This window comes from Rana temporaria, chromosome 2 (genome assembly GCF_905171775.1).
Source record: "Rana temporaria chromosome 2, aRanTem1.1, whole genome shotgun sequence".
Taxonomy (NCBI): domain Eukaryota; kingdom Metazoa; phylum Chordata; class Amphibia; order Anura; family Ranidae; genus Rana; species Rana temporaria.
In genome coordinates, this window is record NC_053490.1 from 521,993,045 (window position 1) to 522,016,411 (window position 23,367).

At 45.2% G+C, this 23,367-nt stretch overlaps 1 protein-coding gene across 1 annotated transcript in view; it reads right to left on the reverse strand.

Annotated features, from left to right (window-relative positions):
* The window catches only part of STYXL2 (serine/threonine/tyrosine interacting like 2), a 117,111-nt gene that overhangs the window by 76,642 nt on the left and 17,102 nt on the right, over positions 1 to 23,367 (reverse strand). The window contains exon 2 of the mRNA XM_040339083.1: positions 18,859 to 18,987. Coding sequence (XP_040195017.1) covers positions 18,859 to 18,965 — 107 coding nt within the window. The 5' untranslated portion in view covers positions 18,966 to 18,987. The remainder of the gene's footprint in view (positions 1 to 18,858; positions 18,988 to 23,367) is intronic.

Below are 23,367 nucleotides of genomic sequence, written 5' to 3' on the forward strand. Positions count from 1 at the left end.
ACGCTTTCTAGGCGTAAATCAGCGTTCACGCCCCTAGCGGCCGGCCGAAATAGACAGCTAAGATACGACGGTGCCGGCGGTCGTATCTTAGCTAGATTTAAGTGTATCTCAATTTGAGATTCAGAGTTACGACGGCGTATCTACTGATACGCCGGCTTAACTCTTTCTGAATCTAGCTATATGTATGCAGTAAAGCATGCTTGTTATACTCACTGTGGAACCTAAGGGGTTAACCTTCCGCATTGTTTAAAAAGGCTGTTTGATCCTGTCTTCTCTGATACTCCCCTTCTTTTACTGTCCCCAATCCATCTGCTGATAGTATCGAGAGTCACTCTGCACATGCTCAGTTTGGTGTGTATTGCTAGAGAGTTTCTTTATTTTTTCTTAGGAGGGTGCATGTGATCAGCACAGGGCCAATCAGCACTGTCTAGACCAGGGATCCTCAAACTACGGCCCTACAGCTGTTGCGGAACTACACATCCCATGAGGCATTGTAAACATCTGACATTCACAGACATGACTGGGCATGATGGGAATTATAGTTCCTGAACAACTGGAGGGCTGTAGTTTGAAGATCCCTGGTCTAGACAAAGGGTCAGGGGTCCTGTAGCCTCATAGGACAGTCAGAGAAGAATCAAAACTCCTCCTACAAGCTTTAACCAGACACTGATAGAAGTCACAAGCAAATACTGCTGATGAGAAAAGGAATTTAGCAGTTTATATTTACTATAATGATTGGATTTCCATATTCTGTGTACTGTGGGGGACGAGATATAGTGAATGCAGGGTCCTGGGTTTAGTAACACTTTAAAGTTGAAGCCTAGTTAGATACAGTGGCGTCACTAGGGGGTGGCTATTGGGGCTATATCCTGAATCTGGGGCACATAGCCCTGAGTCTCTTACCGCAGAGGTCCCTGCCTAACCAGTGGGCCGTGGCCTCTCTGCAGCCGGGTGGTGAGTTCGGCGAGCAGGCGGGCTGCATGAGAGAGTCAGGCAGGTGGATGAGAGAAGCAAACGGGCGGACGAGCAGAGATGGCATTATCTCCCTTCGCCCGCCCTGCATCACCGCTCTCCTGCCCTCACAGCCGGGCCTCGTCAATGTCGGAGGTGCGGCCACGATGATTGAAGCGCCAACACCAGCCATTGCCCACAAAAATGTGCGTACCACCCTGCAAAAGGGTTGGTGGCCACTGCTATGGGCTCTAGCCCCAGATCTTTTGCAGACCTAGCAACGCCCCGGGTTAGATATAAAAGACACAGGGATGCAGCTTTGTAAACATTAATACATTGTTAAATCTACTTTTAAAATACAAGCAGTGCCTTTATGTGACCTGATATCAGCCTCGGTGCAGCAGGGCTGGAGTGCGAAAGGACGAAGCAGCAAGAGCAGCCAATCAGTTCATATGCTGCTAAGAAGCATAGGAGGAGAGAGCAGAGAGATGAGCTCATCACTGTACTGCTGCCCCTGTCACTGTCCAATCACAGGCTGGGGGTGGGGTCAAGAACAACCAGCGTTCATAAGAATCAGGTAGAATGTTGCTGCAACACCAGACTGAGGACATCTAGTGGCAGAAAAAAGCACTGCAAGGGAAATCTCTTTATTAAAGCTGGTTTTGTTATTTAATCTTTTATCTTGGTATTTGGGTTTGGATTTCTGCTTTTTAAACTGTTCCCATATAGTGACTTGAGATTAAAGTGGAACTCTAGCCAAATCAGTTATTTTAACATTAGAGACAGTGGGGAAGGATAAGACATCTGTCAAGGGGATTTGCCGTCTTGGTTTGTCCTGGTGACAACATCATCTTACCAAAATGTCACAGGTACCACAGGAGGTAAGGGGGGTCTCCCTATGGGGGACACCACCTGTTCCAGCTGACATCTGCCTAAGAGGGAATTTCCCTTTAGACTTCCTCCAACTTCCTGTGGTGTCTCCCAGACAGGAAATGAAGGGAAATTGCCCCAAAGCACAGACTGCAAAAAAAAAAAAAAAATCAAACCTACCTAATATTTTTTTTGCATTATATATATATTTTAACCTTGTTATCATCCTTTTATATGTGTGGCTAGGAGACCGTCACGATAATAAATCATTTTGTTGAGATTAATATCGCCTTTGTGGTTTAGTCCTTTGTAAAGACTCTTAGCCAGTAGTCTGTTACTCTCTATAACTTGTATTCAGTACAAAGCCAACCAGGCTGGATCTGTCCATATAAAACTCTGCTGTTGCCTTTACCTATGTATAATAGCGACATCTAGTGGACAAATAAAGCTACTGACTGAATTTTCCATTTATAACCTATTGTTCAGACTACCTATATATATATATATATATATATATATATATATATATACACACACACACACAGTAAAACCTTGGTTTGAGAGCATTTTGCAAGACAAGCAAAATGTTTTTATACATTTTGACTTGATATACAAGCGATGTCTTGATATAAGAGTAGTATCATGTCACAACTGAGTATAAAAAAGAAAAGAGGAGCCTCTAAGTGTAGCAAATTTGGTTACATTTAAAGCAGGTACAACATTTAGCAACTTATTGCTACACTTAGGCCCCATACACACGAGAGAAGTTATCCGCGGATACGGTCCAGCGGACCGTTTCCACGGATAAATCCTCTCAAAGATTTCCGCAGATTTCTATGCGATGGAGTGTACTCACCATCGCATTGAAATCCGCGCGGAAATCCTCTGGCGATGACGTGTCGCGCTGTCGCCGCGATTATGACGCAGCGACGTGCGCGACGCTGTCATATAAGGAATTCCACGCATGCGTCGAATCATTACGACGCGTGCGGGGAATCCCTTCGGACGGATGGATCCGGTGAGTCTGTACAGACCAGCGGATCCATCCGTGGGATCCGATTCCAGCGGATATATATTCTGTGCATGTCGACAAATATCTATCTGCTGGAATTCGGAAATATCCGCGGATAAATATCCGCGGGAGTGTACACACCATAGAATCTATCCGCTGAAACCCATTCGATGGGATTTATCTGCGGATAGATTCTATCGTGTGTATGGGGCCTTAGTGGAGGCATTTGATGGCACAGTGGCAGTGTTTGATGGGGAACAGTGGCAGAATTTGTTGGGGCACAGTTGCAGCATTTGATGGGCACAGTGGCAGCGTTTGATGGCACAGTGGCTGCAATTTATGGGGACAGTGGCAGCATTTGATGGCACAGTGGCTGCGTTTGATGGGCACAGTGGCTGCTTTGATGGGCACAGTGGCTGCATTTGATGGGCTCAGTGGCAGCATTTGATGGGCACAATGGCTGTGTTTGATGGCACAGTGGCTACATTTGATGGGCACAGTGGCTGTGTTTGATGGCACAGTGGCTACGTTTGATGGGCACAGTGGCAGCATTTGATGGGCACAGTGGCAGCATTTGATGGGCACAGTGGCTGCTTTTGATGGGCACAGTGGCTGCTTTTGATGGGCACAGTGGCTGGGTTTGATAGGCAAAGTGGCAGCATTTGATAGGCACAGTGGCAGCGTTTGATGGCACAGTGGCAGCGTTTGATGGCACAGTGGCAGCGTTTGATGGCACAGTGGCTACGTTTCATTGGTACAGTGGCAGTTTTTGATTTGACACAGTTGCAGCATTTGATAGCACAGTGGCTGTGTTTGATGGGCACAGTGGCTGCAAATGATGGGCACAGCAGCTGCGTTTGATGGCACAGTGAATGCAATTGATGGGCACAGTGGCTGCATTTGATGGGCACAGTGAGGCTGCAATTTATGTTTTTTTTTTTATTATGCCTTTTGCCTTACAGGTTTAAAAAAATTAAATAAAAAATCTCTTTTTTTTTTTAACGGCTTTAAATAAAACAGTTTTATGGCGTGATCAGCCATATTTTAATACTAATGGCAAAATATCATGATTTCTGCCAGGGTATGCAAACTTTTGAGCGCAACTGTAGGTCATTCCTTATCGTTTTGGTAAACCGAAAGTTAGGCCTGGTTCACACCTACGAATTTTTTATGTGCGTTTTAGGTTTTGCAGAAATACACTACAGCCCGTTTTACATGGTTTCCTATGGATGTAGTTTACATTTGTGCATTTTATGTAAAGGGCCAGGGATTTTTTTCATTTTTTTTTGGTTCCATAGACTTCAATGGATGAAAAGCATGCTTTGAAATACGAAAAATGCACCTGCAATATGAAAACTGCAACCTGCATAGGTGTGAATCAGGCCTTAATTGCATAGATGTTGTATGGCCAGATTGCGGTGAGCCCTACAGGTAGCTGATCGGGACAAGTGACATTATTGGGGTAGATCCACAGACAAAGTACGCCGGCGTATCTACTGATACTCCGGCGTACTTTCAAATTTCCCGCGTCGTATCTTTAGTTTGAATCCTCAAACCAAGATATGACGGCATCTGGGTAAGATCCGACCGGCGTACGTCTTCGTACGCCTTCGGATCTTAGATGCAATACTTCGGCGCCCGCTGGGTGGAGTTCGCTTTGTTTTCCGCGTCGGATATACAAATTAGCTATTTCCGTCGATCCACGAACGTACGCGCGGCCATCGCATTTTCTTACGTCGTCTGTAGTCGGCTTTTTCCGGCGTATAGTTAAAGCTACTGTTTTTTGGCGTATAGTTAGAATTGCCATGTTAAGTATGGCCGTCGTTCTCGCGTCAAAATTTGAATTTTTGCGTAAGTCGTCCGTGAATCGGGATGGACGTAACTCACGTCTAAGTTAAAAAAATGACGCCCTAGCGAAGTCATTTAGCGCAATGCACGGCGGGAAATTTAGGAACGACGCATGCACATTTCATTCGGCGCGGGGACGCGCTTCATTTAAATGAAACCCGCCCCCAACCCGCCCAATTTGAAATCCTCCGCCAGAAATACACTACGCCGCCGTAACTTACGGTGTGAACTCGCTGAGGATTCGACGGCAGCGTAGTGTATCTCTGATACGCTGCGCCAATGTATTTCTTTCTAGATCTACCCCATTGTGTAAGGTCCCAGGTGCACTGTGTTAAAAAAAAAATATCTTGCCTTTTGATACAGTTTAATGAAAACGCACCATCGCACAGACGTGAACCTGCCCTTAGCGTGACTATTTAATTCAGTTCATTCTCCGTCGTGACCACTAGGGGGCAGCAGAGCACTCACCTTTGCCCATCCGGTGATCATTCTAATAGCTGCAATGTCCCTGTCCCTCCAGCTATGTTTTATGGCACAATTGCATCTTCCACCTCCAGCTATAAAACTTCATCTCCGACATTATAGTCTCCTGATTTCTGTAACCTTTCGCTCTGACTTATGTGAACAAGAAACATTTCTGCTGGGTGTTGAACAATCGAAGGCACTGACTGCAATTATGTGTAGCTATAAACAGTCTGCGGAGTGCGAGGAAGAAGAGGGGGGGGGGGGTGCAGTCTGTGAAATTGCACCGACCATCTCTGGTCTATCAGGGCTGATTTACAAAGTGTCCAGTTGGCCAATAGCAACCGTTCGCTGTTTAGCCGTCATTTTTCTATTTTGGGCTGTAAAGGCGTTTTAGGATCTAAAAAAGCTTAGCACAACTGGGGGGGGGGGGGGGGGGGGTGATATACCAAGAAATAAAAAATGTTCACTTAGCTTAAAGCCCTTTCACACGGAGGAGTTTTTCAAGTGCTTTTACGTTAACAAAATGCGCCTGAAAAGCTAAAGAAAACTGCTTCCCATTAAAACCAATGGACATGTGCAATTTGTTTTGTAGACAAATTTGTTAAAGGAACACTAAAGGCAAACTTTTTTTTATTTTTTAAATAACAAACATGTTACACTTACCTCCACTGTGCGGCTCGTTTTGCACAGAGTGTCCCCTAACCCTGTCTTCTGGGGTCCCTCGGCGGCTGTCTCGGCTCCTCCTCGCAAAAGCTTTCCACCTTCATGCGAGCTTGCATGGTGGAAAGCTTTTGCGGGCGCGCTTCCGTGATACAGCGGCGGGCATAGCCGCCGACTGTATCACTCGGCCCCGCCCCCCGGCGCGTCACGTCATCCGCTGTGATTGACAGCAGCGCCAGCCAATGGCTGCGCTGCTATCAATCCGTCCAGCCTAGCCAATCAACGGCCAGGCTGGGAACCGGAGAGGATCACGAGGACGCGCATGGGACTTTCGAGGGGTGAGGCAAGTAATACAGGGGTTCAGGGGGGGGGGGGGACGGTACCGTCAGATGTTTTTTCACCTTAATGCATAGGATGCATTAAGGTCAAAAAAACATTTACCTTTACAACCCCTTTTATTCGAATTAACGAAAACCCGTTTAATAAATTCGAAAATCAGAAATAATAACTAACTAATAATAACTTAACTATTACTAACTATTAACCACTTGACCACTGAGCACTTAAACCCCCTTCCTAACCAGACCAATTTTCAGCTTTCGGTGCTCTCACATTTTGAATGACAATTACTCAGTCATACAACATTGTACCCAAATGAAATGTATTTCCTTTTTTTTACACAAATAGAGCTTTCTTTTGGTGGTATTTCCCAAAAATAGAACTTCCGCTTAATCCACTCCTCGCCCCCTTACATGCCACATTTGGCATGTAATTTTTTGGGGGGGAGGAGTGGGGGCTTCAGGAGGAGTGGGACTTCCTGTCCCACTTCCTCCTTCAGCCGAGGGGCTGAAAGGCGAATAATCTAATCGCCTTTTGGCAGCCCCTCCCTGTAGGTGATCGCCTGGGACACGTGATAGGTCCCAGGCGATCACTTGTCCAATCAGATGGCGCAGCGCTGCTCGCGCATGAGCAGTGGGTGCCCGGCCGTGACAGCTTTCGGCTTCACGGCTGGGCACCCACTGCGCGTGCCCACACTTAGAATGAAGACGCCGGCCAAGAGGGGGGGAGAGGAGCGGAGCCCCGGCCGGCACGTCGCTGGAACGTGGAGCAGGTGAGTGTATGTTTATTAAAAGACAGCAGCTACACTTTTTGTAGCTGCTGACTTTTAATAAACATTAAAAATGAGTGGAACACCCCTTTAATCACCGTTGGGTAAGGTTTTTTATTTTTTGCGCTATAAAAGAAAAAAAAGAAAAAAAATTCTGTAAAAAAATGATTTTTTGTTTGCTTCTGTTATTTCTCACACACAGCATATGTATACCACAAATTACACCCCAAAACACATTCCGCTATTCCTCCCGAGTATGGCAATACTACATGTGTGAGACTTTTACACGGCGTGGCCACATACAGAGGCCCAACATGCAGGGAGCACCATTAGGCCTCGTACACACGACAGAGATTCTCGGCAGAATTCGCCGAGAAACTCGGTCAAAACCCGGATTCTGCCGAGAATCTCTGTCGTCTGTACAGTTTTGGCTCGATGGAGCCGCCGAGGAGCTCGACGAGAAAATAGAGAACATGTTCTCTATTTTCTCGTTGGCCGCGTTGTTCTATAGGAGAAGGCGGCCCGCCGAGCTCTTCGGCGGCTTCATCCCAAAACGAGACGAGGAACTCGACGTGCCAAGCACGTCGAGTTTCTCTGTCGTGTGTACGAGGCCTGAGGCGTTCTGGAACACCCAGGCCAATTCTGACATTTCTCTCCTACATGTAAAAATCATCATTTATTTGCTATAAAATTACATAGCACCCCAAAATATTATATATGTTTTTTTTAGCAAAGACCCTAGAGAATACAATGGTGGTCATTGCAACTTTTTATCTCGCTCGGTATTTGCGCAGCAATTTTTCGAACACGCTTTAAAAAAAACACAGATTTCGCCCCCTCTCCTCTCACACTGTACTGATCGGTACACAGAGGGGAGAGAGGAAGCAGCATCATGATATGATATTGGTTTGTTTACAAGTGATCGCTCCATCATTTGATGGAGCGATCACGTGGTAAACGGCCGCTATTAGCGGCCATTTGCAGTGATCCGTAATGCGCAGGGTCCTCTGGACCCAGCGGTCACAGACACTCCCGTGTGCGCGCCCCAGGAGGCATGCGGGGGCACGATTCTGGGAGGATGTCAATGTACGTCCTCCCAGAATTAACGAACCGCCCTGTAGCCGTCATTCGGCTATAGGGCGGTCGACAAGTGGTTAAATTATAGGTATTGAAATTTCCTTTCAAACTTGGATGAATACAAATTCATCCAAAGTTATGAATTATCCGAAATAACAAATGTTGTATCTAAATGGATGGAACGTAACGAATTAATGAAAATAAATAACAATAATAATAACTTTATTATTATTATTATTATTAATTAGTTCTGTTGCATTTGTTTTGATGCAGCATTCGTTATTTCGGATAATTCGTAACTTCAGATAAATTTGTATTCCTTACGTTCACTAACAACCAAATTTGAAAGGAAATTCCAATACCTATAATTTAATAGTTAGTTATTGTTAGTTATTCTGTAGAATTTTCTGATTTTCTTCTTTATTTTTGGATTTTGGAGTTTACGAATTTTCGAATTTACGTATTTACAAATTTACGAATGTGCGAACTACGATCAAAACGAATGACCCAAAAAGCGGGAAAAAAACAATAATCAAATAAAATGAAAACAAAAATGAATGAATTTTTCGGCAGTGCACATGTCTAAGGATAGCCATTCAAAAACTGGGGCCCGAAAAATGTCCTGAAAAAGATAAACCTATGCACAGGAAAAAGAGGCCGCTGCACGGATGGATACATATGCATCATTGGTCCAGCTATATAATAGCCATATCCCAATAGCCTTGTGTACGCCACATACTGGGGTGACAACATTAACCCTATTTTTTCTTACTTGTGAAGCAGCTGCAACTTTATCTGCTCACCTTCCATCTCCCCTTCACCCAGTAAAGGGAGTCGGTACCTTAAACTGAGAATTGTGAGAAATGTCCTCCTGAGGAAGTGGGTTATCCTGGGAAACGCGTAGAGGCAGCAACAGGGTGGACCAGGACCTCCACTGATATGATTTGAAAGCTAAAGTTTATATACGTATGGGAAAGTCCATAACACTGTTGTCAGGGGTGGGCTCAGCCCTTCCTTTCCAGAGCTCTGTGCTTAGCTGACGGTTAATTGCTAAAGTCTCTTCCTTCCGCAGTTACCCACCTGGTCTTTATTTCCTGCTTGTCAGCTAGCTCTGCTGGTTATATAAACTCCTTGGATCAGATCTTCAGTGCCTTTGCCTTGGTCGACATATTCAGACTCTCTCTGCTGTGTTTTCCGGTAAAATACTTTTTGCTTGGCTGACTTCCCTTCTGGTTCCTGATCCTGTTTGCTGCACCCGACTTCGCTGATCACTGGACTCCTGTTTCTCTGGCTTGTTCTGACTACCCGTCCTGGTTACCGAACCCTGGCTATGTTTTGACTACGTTTGCTCTGTTTATACCATTTCACCATTTTATTAAATAGTGTGTTTTTATCTGCACTTCTGTCTCAGTCTGATTCATGGTTCCTGACAACTGTATAAAGAATTATATTGTTTATTTTAAGAATGGCACAGACACGTTTTTATCTATATATTATCTGAATAAAGATTGCAAAAGTGTACATTCTCCTAGTCTATTCGTCCTTATGCACCACAAAACAAATCTGCAGTGTCCTTTCCCATTGGGGGTATGTTCCATATATACAGCTAAGGACTTTTAGCTGTGTAGATCTTAAAGGGGTTAAGGATTCCAATGTAAAAGGGGGTTGGGCTAATTTGAAAGGTGAGGGGGAATGAGGACTGGGGTGCCTCGAATTTGCAGAAGATATACCGTATTTATCGGCGTATAACGCGCACATTTTCCCCTTAAAATCAGGGGGAAATCGTGGGTGCGCATTATACGCCGATCCCCGCTGTCTCTGAACGCCGCCGACAAAGACCGACAAAGACCGAGCCGAGTGTACTGCGCACTCAGCTAAGCTCGGCCACGCTCAGCTCCGCCCGCAGCCACGCGAGAGAAGCCGAACACACCGGAAATCCGGCTCTGCACAGCTCGACCGAGGCGCCAAACTCAAACCCGGCAGACAGACACGACGGACACTGACAAGGCTGGACGGACCGGCAAGACGGATGCGACGGACACCGACAAGGCTGGACGGACCCCGCACAAGGCCGCAGACAGACGCCGGACAAGGCCGCCGATGGACGCTGGGCAAGACAGCAGACGGACACCGACAAGGCTGGACGGACCCCGCGCAAGGCCGCAGACGGACGCCGACAGCAGACGGACACCGACAAGGCTGAGCATCCAAAATGTAAGTTTTTTCCTAAACTTCCCTTCTAAGCTTGGGGTGCGCGTTATATGCCGGCACGCGGTATACCCCGATAAATACAGTAATTAAAAGCTATACAATGTTGCTTTTCAGAAATGTTTTGAGGTGCTGGGTGCAAAGGGTGTCGTCTATCAAAAAATGGGGCCCGTAAAATGTCCTAAAGGTCGTAAAAAAGATAAACGCATGCACAGGATGGATAGATACATATCATTGGTCCAGCTATGTAATAGCCATATCCCAATAGCCTTGTGTACTCCACATACTGGGGTGACAACATTAACTCTATTTTTTCTTACATGTGAAGCCGCTGCAACTTTATCTTCTGACCTTCCACCCCCCCTCCTTCGCCCAATAAAGGCCGCCGGTGCCTTTAACTGACAACTGTGACAAGATAGCAAAGGTGTCATTCTCGCTCTCTCACTTTAGCGTGGAGGAACTGATAAATGAAAAGCTTAGCCAAAGTGTAACAAGTACCGAGGGAATCAATTTATGGCAAAACAAGAAAATTAGAAAATGTCCCAGGGCCGCGTTAAACTGTGAAAAGTATTTCAGCAAGGAACAAATGGATGTTGTAAATTTTTATCGCCCCCACCATTTTCTTCTCTCTGTCTCGTTACCCTCCCCCTTTCCTGCTGGTATGGAGCTTTCTGGGGCTTCAGAACTTATTGCAAGCGTTATGCCGCATACACACGGTCGGAAATTCCACCAGCAAAAGTCCGATGTGAGCTTTTGGTCGGAAATTCCGACCGTGTGTATGCTCCATCGGACTTTTGCTGTTGGAAATTCTGCCAGCAAAAGATTGAGAGCTGGTTCCCTATTTTTCAGACGGAAAAAATTCCCATCGTCTGTAGTGTTTTACATCACCGCGTTCTTGACGGTCGAAAGTTCTGAGAACTTTTGTGTGACCGTGTGTATGCAAGCCAAGCTGGAGCAAAATTCCGTCGGAAAAACCATCCATGGTTTTTCCGACGGAAAATCCGATCGTGTGTACGGGGCATTAGTGAACACATCATGCACTTCATGTACAAAGGGATGTCTGTATAATCTAACCCAGTCATTCTCAACCAGGGTTCCATAGAATCATTCAGAGGAGGCTAGGAGTTCATGAGCAGTGGGCAACTGTCTGACCTCCCATCTGGTGGTGCCTGCATAGTTCCAGGTCCAACACCACTTGGTAGAGCAAGGGTGGCATTCTGATCACCCCTGTAAAAGGAAGGGGGCAATCTTCCCACTGACCACCACCAATCTAAGGGGCATTTGCCCAATGCTCCCCCCCCAATGGACTACTCGAAGTAGGGGTTCCCTGAGACCTGAACATTATTTTGAGGGTTCCTCTGGAGTTATAGGGTTGGGAAAGGCTGTTCTAACCTATTAAGGGGAACTTCAGTCATGAAAGACGTTTCTATTCATTGTAATGGATTCTATTTCTACTATATTTGCTCCCACTTTGACCATCTGCGTGCCTTAGATGTAAGAGATACACACTACAAATCTTCAATAAAGCTATTAGGATGTATCTCATACGTCCTGCCCCTGGTAGAGCCAGCAATGACTGCAATGGTGACATTCTGACCAATACTGTAAGGGCATTCTTCCCACTGACCACCACCAATCTAAGGAACATTTGCCCAATAACCCCCAATGAACTAATCATAGTAGGGGTTCCCTGAGACCTGGACATTATTTAAAGTGTTCTCCTGGGGGTTATAAGGTTGGGAAAGGCTTATGTAACCTATTAAGCGGAACTTCATTGATGAAAGACTTTTCTATCCATTGTAATGGATTCTTTTTGTACTATATTTGCTCTCACTTTGACCACTTGTGTGCCCAGGATCAGGAGATATGCCCTGCAAAACTTCAACAAAGCTATTAGGGTGTATCTCCTATGTCCTGATCCTGGTAGAGCCAGAAGCATTACTACAAGGGTGGCTTTCTGACCACTACTGTAAGAGGGGCATTCTTCCCACTGACCACTACCAATGGAAGGTGCATCTACCCAATGCCCTCTCGATGGACTATTTATAGTAGGGGATCACTGAGACCTGAATATTATTTCAAGGGTTCCTCTGAAGTTGTAAGGTTGGGAAAGGCTGTTATAACCTATTAAGGGAAACTTTAGTCATGAAAGACTTTTCTATCCATTGTAATTGATGACATTTGTCCTATATCTTGCTCCCACTTTGACCATCTGCATGCTTTAGATGTAGGAGATGCGTCCTACAGATCTTCAATAAAGCTGTTAGGATGCTTCTCATGCATCCTGCTCCTGGTAGAGCCAGCAGCATGACCGCAAGGGTGACATTCTGACCACCACTGTAAGGGGGGGGGGGGGAATTCTTCCCATTGACCACCACCAGGCCCGGACTGGGACAAAAAATAGCCCCGGGCATTTTAGACTGAGCAGCCTGGGGGGGGGGGGGGCGGCGGCATGTGGGGTTCCAGCACCTGGACCCCTTTATTTTACACAGCATCCTGGACCTCTGGGCCCCTTTACATTACACAGCACCCTGCACCGCTGGACCCCTTTACATTGCACAGCACTCTGCACCTCTGGACCCTTTTACATTACACAGCACCTTGCACCTCTGGACCCTTTTACAATACACAGCACCTTGCACCTCTGGACCCCTTTACATTACATAGCACCGCACCTCTGGACCCCTTTACATTACACAGCCCCCCACAGTTTGTTAAAAAGACACCCCCTAACAGTTCTGGACCCCCTGCATGTTACACAGACCTCCCTACAGTACAGACCCCCTCCCTACAGTACATATCCCCTCCCTACAGTGCAGACCCCCTCCCTACAGTACAGGCCCCCTACATTACAGACCCCCTCTACAATACAGACCCCCCTAAATTACAGACCCCCTCTACATATGCATATGCCCTGTATGCCCTATGGTTAGCCCGGGCCTGACCACCACCAATCTAAGGTGCATCTGAGCAATGCCCTCCCAATTGACTATTCACAGCAGGGGTTTACTGAGTCCTGAACATTATTTCAAGGGTTCCTCTGATGTTATAAGCTTGGGAAAGGCTGTTCTAACCCATCAAGGAGAACTTCAATGACAAAAGACTTTTCTATTCATTGTAATTGATGCTATGTGTACTATATGTTGCTCACACTTTGACCACTTGTACATGTAGGAGATCTCCCCTAAAAATCTTCAACAAAGCTATTAGGATATATCTCCTATGTCCTGCTCCTGGTAGAGCCAGTAGCATGACTGCAAGGGTGGCATTCTAATCATCACTGTAAGGGGATGCATTCTTTCCACTGACCACCACCAATGTAAGGTGCATCTCAGCAATGCCCCCCCGATGGACTATTCTATCCATTGTAATTGATGCTATTTGTACTATAATTTGCTCCCACTTTGACCATTTATGTGCTGTAGGCCCCATACACACGAGAGGATTTCAGAAGATTTCTATGCGATGGCGTGTACACACCATCGCATTGAAATCCGCGCTGAAATCCTCTGGCGATGACGTGTCGCGCCGTCGCCGCTATTATGACGCGGCGACGGGCGCGACGCTGTCATATAAGGAATTCCACGCATGCGTCAAATCATTACGACGCGTGCGGGGAATCCCTTTGGACGGATGGATCCGGTAAGTCTGTACAGACGAGCGGATCCATCCGTTGGAATGGATTCCAGCAGATGGATTTGTTGTGCATGTCAGCAAATATCCGATCTGCTGGAATCCATCCCAGAGGAGATTTCTCCGCGGAAACAGATCCGCTGGCGTGTACACACCATAGGATCTATCCGCAGAAACCCATTTGCTGGGATTTATCTGCGGATGGATTCTATCGTGTGTATGGGGCCGTAGATGTAGGAGATATGCCCTAAAAAACGTTCTTAAGATATATATTTAATGTGTCCCAAAAATCTATATAATTATCACCAAATCAATTTAATAAACTGTGTGTATTAATAAATATAATTCAAATAAAATATCATCAATAAAGTACAAAGCGCATATAACCAACGTCCAGAAAATCAATATAACTGCCAAATCAATTCACTGAGCTACATAACCAATACATCTAATAAGACAACTACATTGTGCTGTCTTGGGAAATTGCTCACCACACAGAGCCACAAAAACCCAACATAGAGAACTATTTATTGAATTTAGTAAAAACTAATACAGAATAATAAGCAAAAAATCAACTGTAAATGCGATAGACTGTAAATCAAAGGAAAAAATCATGGCCGAACGTACAACTATCTCTGCAGAAGCGATGTCTCGCTGTAAGCTCCTCCCTACGCGTTTCATGCAAAGGCACGTCTTTAGGGGTCTTTAGGTTGGCGCAGCTGACAATTTTATTACTGAAGCACTACGGGAAAAGAGAAGGGAGTATCAGCCCCTTGCAATCCCTGTACAGCAGGGCTGGAGTGAAAGAGGATGAAACAACACAAGTAGCCAATCAGATCATGTGCTTAAAAGAAGCATGCTGATAAGAGAAGAGAGCAGAGTGGCAGAAAGATGAGCTAATCACTGTGCTGCTTCTCCTTTCACTGTCCAATCACAGGTTGGGGGGCAAGTCCACGGTGAGCTAAAGTGGGTTAAATGATGCTGGCTATCAGACTAAGGACATCTAGTGGCCAAAAAAAGAACTGTGGATCTCTGGATTGCTGGTGATTGTTGCAGCAAAAGCAGTTTTTTGTTATTTTATCTTACATTTTTTGCTTGTTTTTTTTTCTTTTGGCTGGAGCTCTGCTTTAACTGTGAGTCTTAATACAGACAAACAAGCTCCGGGATATATCTCCATCTCCCCTCACATACCGCCAGCACTGATTAGCATAGTCAAATGAGAATTAAGTATGCAAAGATATGCCGCAAAGCCCTATTCATTACTATCTGCATATGCATAATTTAATTTGCATACTTAAGCAGCTCCTCAGATGCATGTGTAATTCTCGCTTGTTCTGTAGCCGGAGCCATTTGCGATGATTATAACCGTGTCTCCATCTTTTAGAATATTATGCTGCAGGGAATAGGACAGTGCCGATCCTTCAGAATAGAACTCTGCTGGCAGCAGAACTGTATATTTCATGAATGAGAAAGTTTTCACCTAGAGAAGTTTTACAGTTTTTAAAGTAGAACTGGGATCCTGTAAATCACCTCAAAAGATCGAGCTGAAAGGTCCCTCCTACCACCCTTCTATTCAAGTGATGCAACCTCCGTCAATCACCTTGGCAAAGAACAGCAGCGTTGTCAGCCTGCCGCGCATGCTCTTTCTGTTGTCTGACAGGTAGCCCCATGGCCAACTGAAGAAGTCCACACTGCCACTAGTAGGGTGTAAGCCCTTGGATTTGCTCAGAAAGTTTTGCGGAGATGGTCTTTTGGTCAGGTTCTCCCCCTCCCATAAGGGGGAGAACCTTCAGAAGACCCTCACCTAGTACTTGGGTAGACCTTGCTTTTTCCTGAAGAATGGGGTCCACCTGGCTTGAGCTGGTTAGACCGCGAGTACCCCAGTCCCTGTCAGGAGCCTTGCACCCCAGGCAATTAAGGCCAGGGTTCTTTCTCTTTGCAGAAGGACCATTTGTACACCCTGTGCATCTGGTGTTTTGTTTCGAGTGTGTACATGGCAGACTAATGGCATATAGTAAAGCATGATACCACAACTACTGAAAATAGATTTAGGGCTTACAATTTAACAAGAGTTAATAGTTATCAGCCACACATGGAGTGCATTGTTTTCAATAGGTCAGGTATACAGAACTGTGCATTATGAGTAGAGATGAGCTTAAAGGGGTTGTAAAGGTAAAAAAAAAATGCCTAAATAGCTTCCTTTACCTTAGTGCAGTCCTCCTTCACTTGTCTCATCCTTCGATATTGCTTTTAAATGTCCTTATTTCTTCTGAGAAATCCTCACTTCCCGTTCTTCTGTCTGTAACTCCACACCGTAATGCGAGGCTTTCTCCCTGGTGTGGAGAAAGCCTCTTGAGGGGGCAAGCAGGAGTGTCAGGCCGCTCTCTACGTTGCAGATAGAGAAAGGAGCTGTGTGTTAGTGGGTGTCCTGACACTCCTGCTCGCCCCCTCAAGAGGCTTTCTCCACACCAGGGAGAAAGCCTTGCATTACTGTGTGGAGTTACAGACAGAAGAACAGGAAGTGAGTATTTCTCAGGAGAAGGATGAGGTAAGTGAAGGAGGACTGCACTAAGGTAAAAGAAGCTATTTAGGGATTTTTTTTTTTACCTTTACAACCCTTTTAATGCTCAGTCCAAGCAGAAATTCATACTGGCCCTTGGCTGTTCAGCTATTTAGACAAACATGTGAACATCATCTATAATAATTGTATTATTAACACTTATACCACTAATATACGTGACAGCTCCCTACAGTCGATGGTTGTTAAGTACACTGGCAGTTCCAGGTGATGCCAAATCCTTAAAGGGGTTGTAAAAGTTAATTGTTTTTTTCACCTTAATGCATCCTATGTATCCTATATATCCACCAGCACCGCCCCCCCCTTCCCGAGCCCGAGCTTTAGGAATGAGTGTCATTACCAGCCCCATTCACTTAAGGCATCCGCGGCCATAAGAGCAATTGCTGGTCGGCTAGTGGTTAATTTGAGTCTAAAAATGATCTCTGTACCAATTAATGCAAATGAAAACATTCCAAAACTACAATGTGTAGCGACAAGCCACGGTGTCTTGTTACTTGTAACAATTAAAAAAAAAAAATTAAAAGTGAAGATGTCACCTATTGTGAAAGTGAAAATTCTTTCTTATGCCGCGTACACACGATCGGAAATTCCGACAAGAAAACCGTGGATTTTTTCCGACAGAAATTTGGCTCAAACTTGTGTTGCATACAGACAGTCACACAAAATTCCGACCGTCTAGAACGCGGTGATGTACAACAATACAACGAGCCAAGAAAAATAAAGTTCAATGCTTCCAAACATGCGTTGACTTGATTCTGAGCATGCGTGTTTTTTTATGCTTCGGAATTGCATACAGAAGGTCAGCTCTTAAATTTTTGCTGTCGGAAATTCTGACAAAAAAAAGTCAGATGGAGCCTACACACGGTCGGAATTTCCGACCAAAAGCTCACATCAAACTTTCTTCCGATCGTGTGTACGTGGCATAGGAGCAGACACCACAAGATGCACACTAGTATGACTAGTGTGTCCTTTAAACTGGCTTCACTTTTTGAAGGGCTTGACCTAGAGCTGCACGATTAATCGCGGAGAGAATCCCAATCTCGATTCTCCCCACGGGATGACCCGCGATTCTTCTGTTTCATGGCCGGTTCCACATAACCAGCGTGGAACGCAAATGGCGCCAATATCGGAACCGACATCAGCAGCCTGCGCCGCTGGATGGATGCCTGGGCTTCTCTTGCAGATCTGTACAACTGTAGTGTGTAACCATGCGCCACCCAGTGGCTGCTGGCGGTACTGCTTCTGATGTATTAATCTTTCTCACAGTTCTGTACAACTGTGTGTATCAATGCGCCACCCAATGGTTGCTGGCGGTACTGCTTCTGATGTATAAAAAAGAGACCAGTGATATGTCTATAATGTTAAAGACCATATAACTCCTATGAAAAAAGCAGAATCAAACTTTGATTCTGCTTTTTTCATAGGAGTTATATGGTCTTTAAAGCGGGAGTTCACCCATTTCTAAAAAAAAAAATTTTCTCCCCTTAGATTCCTGCTCGTTCGGTCTAGGGGAATCGGCTATTTGTATTAAAATATGAGCAGTACTTACCCGTTTTCGAGCTGCATCTTCTTCCGTCGCTTCCGGGTATGGGTCTTCGGGAGCGGGCGTTCCTTCTTGATTGACAGGCTTCCGACGGTCGCATCCATCGCGTCACTCGTAGCCGAAAGAAGCCGAACGTCGGTGCGGCTGTATACTGCGCCTGCGCACCGACGTTCGGCTTCTTTCGGAAAATCGTGACGCGATGGATGCGACCGTCGGAAGCCTCTCGGAAGACTGTCAATCAAGAAGGAACGCCCATTCCCGCAGCCCATACCCGGAAGCGACGGAGAGGATGCATCTCGTAAACGGGTAAGTACTGCACATATTTTAAAACAAATTGCCGATTCCCCTAGAGAAAACGAGCATGAAGCTAAGGGGAAAAAGTGCCCTCTAAGGGTGAACCCCCGCTTTAACATTATAGACATATCACTGGTCTGTTTTTTATATATTCATATTTTCAGATAAATCACAGGTTTATTTCTTTATTTATTTGGGGGGGGGGCGGGTTCTGGCATTCAGTTTTTGAGAATCGTGATCTTTAGTCTAAGAAAAAGAATCGTGATTCTCATTTTGACCAGAATCGTGCAGCTCTAGCTTGACCTGATTTTAGGACTAAGCCCCATCCAGCTACCATTTTATTTTCCAATGTGAATGCCTCACTGTGTACTATTCTTCTTTTATTAGACAGAGGGATGGGAGCTGGGCGAGGCCTAAAGAAGAGCCTTCACCATAAATAATTGAAGCCCTAATTACTATAAAATATGAAGGAGGAAACAACATAATACAATGAAACCAACCCCTCTTCTGGGGTAGCCAATTGGGCAATTTTTTTTTTTCTGAAAATCTTTTTACAATTGGCCAAGTTTACCCGCAGGATGAATATAGTGGTGTGTAGATTTGGTACTCACCTGGTAGGCGATGGGCTACGAAGGTAGCGTGCTTGGACAGCCAAAATATCATCTTCATCTTTATCAGGTACAACTTGCTCCTTTTCCTCGTCTGGGGCTGTTGCCATTGTGATTGGTGGATTTATGGACCTGAAGGGAAAAAAATCAAGGTTAGAATTTAAACGTAAAGGTGGTCTGAGAGTCTTATAGAAAGGATTAGGAAATTAAATGCTGAGTTCATATAGATATGTCCAGCAAATTTACCAGCCTACACAGTCATTAGGGATAAGCTCAGTGCTGGGTAGGGTTGCCACCTCTTCCCTTTAAAACTGAACACATATTAATTACACAGGTTCTGTGGCTGATTAGGGTGGTAATTAAATTAATTGGCGCCTTATCTGCATTTAATTAGCCTCAGAACCTGTAATTCATATGTGTTCAGGTTTAAAGGGATGAGGTGGTAACTCTAGTGCTGGGTCCAAACATAGGTTTGGACCAAACACTGGTTGTTCGGATGTTTGTCTGTATGCTGAATGTTACGGGCGTTCGACATGGATGAATGTGACAGCTTCCGGCTTTCATTGGCTGCTACCGAACAGCTAAGGAAGAGCTGTCCGCAAGCATCCCTTTAGATATTCGCTGGACAATTCTGCCAGTGCAGGCCGCGACTCAGCTGCAGCCCACACTATCACAGAGTCCCTGCACACCGATCCACGCTGGTCTCAAGAGAGCATGCCAGGTCTTCCTCCCTCTCTCTTATAGTCTCTCCCAGAAATCTGTTCTTCCCCATCAGCCAGCTGGTAGTTGTAGTTCCACATGATTCAGCCAGAGGGCGAATCCCATCGATGCGGACTACATATCCCAAGATGCTTTGCTCAGCCTTGTCTCTGAATAAGCAGGTAACAGGTCAGCATCACACTCAACACTAGGGGGAAAACAGCTCCCCTTGCAATAAAAACACCAAAATGTCTCCTGATTGCAGGAATATGTACCGTTTCCATGAAAATAAGACCTAGCGTTATTTTTGGGGATGGCTGCAATATAAGCCCTACCCCGAAAATAAACCCTAGTTAAAGTCGTCGTAAAAACATGTAATCCGTTTTGTAAAAAGATTATGTAATGTGCAGTGTGTCTCCTTTTTGTAACTTTGTTTTGGAAAATACCTTACTTACAGTGCCGCTGGGCGCTCACGTGACCGGCTGGAGATCTTCTACTTTCCAACGTCAGCGGTCCCTTTCTCTGCAGTGCTCAGAGTGGAGAAGAAGAGCTACGGCGTGTCACTGTGCTGGCTATCATGCTTTAAAGGATCAGGATGTTTTTTTTTTTTTTTTTTTGGGGTTACAACCACTCTAAGATCGTCATGATGACATGACTGTATTTGAATAAATGTAGATTATTGTACATACCATAAATAAATAAGACATCCCCTGAAAATAAGCCCTAGTGTGATTTTTGTAGCCCAAATTTATATAAGACCCGGTCTTATTTTCGAGGAAACACGGTATATACAGTTGTGCTCATAAGTTTACATACCCTGGCAGAATCTATGATTTCTTGGCCATTCTTGGACACAGGAAATGTGGTCAAAATTGATGGCAAGAAGAACATACTGGAGGAACATTTCATTCATCAGGCAGGGAGCTGTGCATGGAACGTACTTGGACATTTCAACATGCCAATGACCCAAAACACTAGGCCAAGTCCACCTGTCATTGGCTACAGCAGAATAAAGTGAAGGTTCTGGAGTGGCCATCTAGAATTACAGGAACTGGAGGCTTTTTGCCAAGAGGAATGGGCAGCTTTACCATCTGAGAAGATAAAGAGCCTCGTCCACAAATACCACAAAAGACTTCAAGCTGTCATTGATGTTAAAGGGGGCAATACACGGTATTAAGAACTGGGGTATGTAAACTTTTGATCAGGGTCATTTGGGTAGTTTGTTGCCATTATGATTTAAAAAGAGTAAACACAGTTGCTTGATAAAAAATGGCTTCAGCCAAACACTAACCATGACTGAGAGAATATTTATGGTGTTATCATTCTTATTCTCTGAAAAATGGCCAAGAAATCATAAATTCTGCCAGCGCATGGGTCACTTCCAGCGTGTCGTGTGACCCACTCGACACGCCGGAAGTGACCCATTCGCTCCATCGCAGCTGAACCCGGAAGTGACCTGTTTACCGTACTCAGTTACAGCGTTACATGTCGGACATCGGACACGGTGAAGTACCTTGGTATCTTCTTCTGCTCATTGACTTATTCATTTTGCACGTGCATTTTGTGAAGGGGATGGGTGATGTTAGGGCTATTTATATTTAATAAACAGGATTACGCTATTGCGTTTTTTGCGCTATTTCTTTTGTTTATTCACTTCATTTAAGAGCCTCCATCATCCCTATGTCTCTTGGTTGGTGCCTGGCTGCGGTTCGTGGTTCAGACGAGTGTCTCCTGTGTTATGCTGGTTATACATTGTGCTCTGGTGAGTGTATACCCCTAAGGGGACTGTGTTCCCACGTGGTGGATTTGAAGAGTTTGGTGAAAGGTGCACACTACTATCACTCTAGGATCACCTATGGACACTTTCTGAACTATCACCTGGCTCATCATCTGTCTTAAGACTTTTTATGTGGAGTTGGCCACACTTTTTCATAGCTCAACAATAGCGCTGTTTGTAGTATATGACCATTTTAGTATTTACTTTTACTACTATTTTATATGTCTAAACTAATGTTCAACTAAGGATGAGCTGAATCAGTAGCAACCCCCACCTACCCACCCCCACCCCCACCCCCCCCCCCCCCCCCCCCCCCCGTTAGGTTTGCACCAGAACTTGTGAACACGCAAAAAATTTGTTCGAACATGCGAACATCGTTAAAGTCTATGGGACACAAACCTGAAAGACCAAAAGTGCTAATTTTAAAGACTTATATGCATTGTGTTTGGGGACCCAGGTCCTGTCCAAGTTTTAAAAACTGCCATTTTCAGGAGCAGTGATTTTAATAATGCATAAAGTGAAACAATAGAAGTAAAATATTCCTTTAAATTTCGTACCTGCGGGGTATCTATAGTATACCTGTAAAGTGGCGCATTTTTCCCGTGTTTAGAACAGTCCCGCATGACATTTTTTAAAGGGAAAAAGTAATTTAAAAAACTACTCGCGGCTGTAATGAATTGTCGGGTCTCAGCAAAACAGCTAAAACTCATTGATAAAAACGGCATTAGTTACCCCCCCTCCAAGTCTATTACCAGGCCCTTTGGGTTTGGTATGAATATTAAGGGAAACCCTGAACCAAAATGTAAAAACAAATTGTGTGGGGGTCACCCCAAATTCCATACCAGGCCCTTCAGGTCTGGTATGGATATTATTAGGGGAACCCTGCGCCAAAATAAAAAAAAATGGCATAGGGGCCTACACAAAAATCCATACCAGACCCTTATCCGAGCACGCAACCTGGCAGGCCACAGGAAAAAAGGGGGGGATGGGAGAGCACCCCCCCTCCTGAACCGTACTAGGTCACATGCCCTTAAAGCGGGGGTTCACCCTAAAAACTATTTTCTAACATTACATTCAGGATACTAACGATTTCTGTAAATAGCCAAGCTGCGAGTCGAAATAGCCGAGCTGCGCCGTGTAGAGCTGACTGCGCAGGCGCCGTATAGCGCCGACTCGCAGCTCGGCTATATACATTCATAAAAGAGATACGACGGCGTATCTCCTGATACGGCATTGTATCTCTGAGATACGATTGTCGTATCTATGCGCCTGATTCATAGAATCAGGTTACACATAGATAGCCTTAAGATCCGACAGGTGTAAGTGACTTACACCGTCGGATCTTAGGCTGCAATTCTAGGCCGGCCACTAGGTGGTGATTCCATTGTGGTCGGCGTAGAATATGCAAATGACTAGTTACGCCGATTTACGAACGTACGCTTTGCCCGTCGCTGTAAATTTACGTTGTTTCCGTAGAGATACGCGGCGTAAAACTAAACCTGCCCTCTAGGTGGTCTAGCCAATGTTAAGTATGGCCGTCGTTCCTGCGTCGAAATTTAAAATTTCACGTCGTTTGCGTAAGTCGTCCGTGAATGGCGCTGGACGCCATTTACGTTAACGTCGAAACCAATGACGTCCTTGCGACGTCATTTAGCGCAATGCACGTCGGAAAATTTTAGGGACGGAACATGCGCAGTACGTTCGGCGCGGGAACGCGCCTAATTTAAATGGTCCCCGCCCCATTTGAATTAGGCGGGCTTGCCCTGGGCGGATTTACGCTACGCCGCTGCAAGTTTACAGGCAAGTGCTTTGTGAATCAAGCACTTACGCTGAAAACTTGCGGCGGTGTAACGTAAATGTAATACGTTACGCCGCCGCAGCGTAGGGCGATTCTACGTGAATCTGGCCCACACAGTTTAGTGGACCCCAAAGCATTAATTGGCTCTGTCAAACCGTCTATGTATGGATCCAGTCCTTCCCTTCACCTGGGTGAAATCTTAGAACTCAGATTTCTCTTTGAGTGAGAAGTACACAGC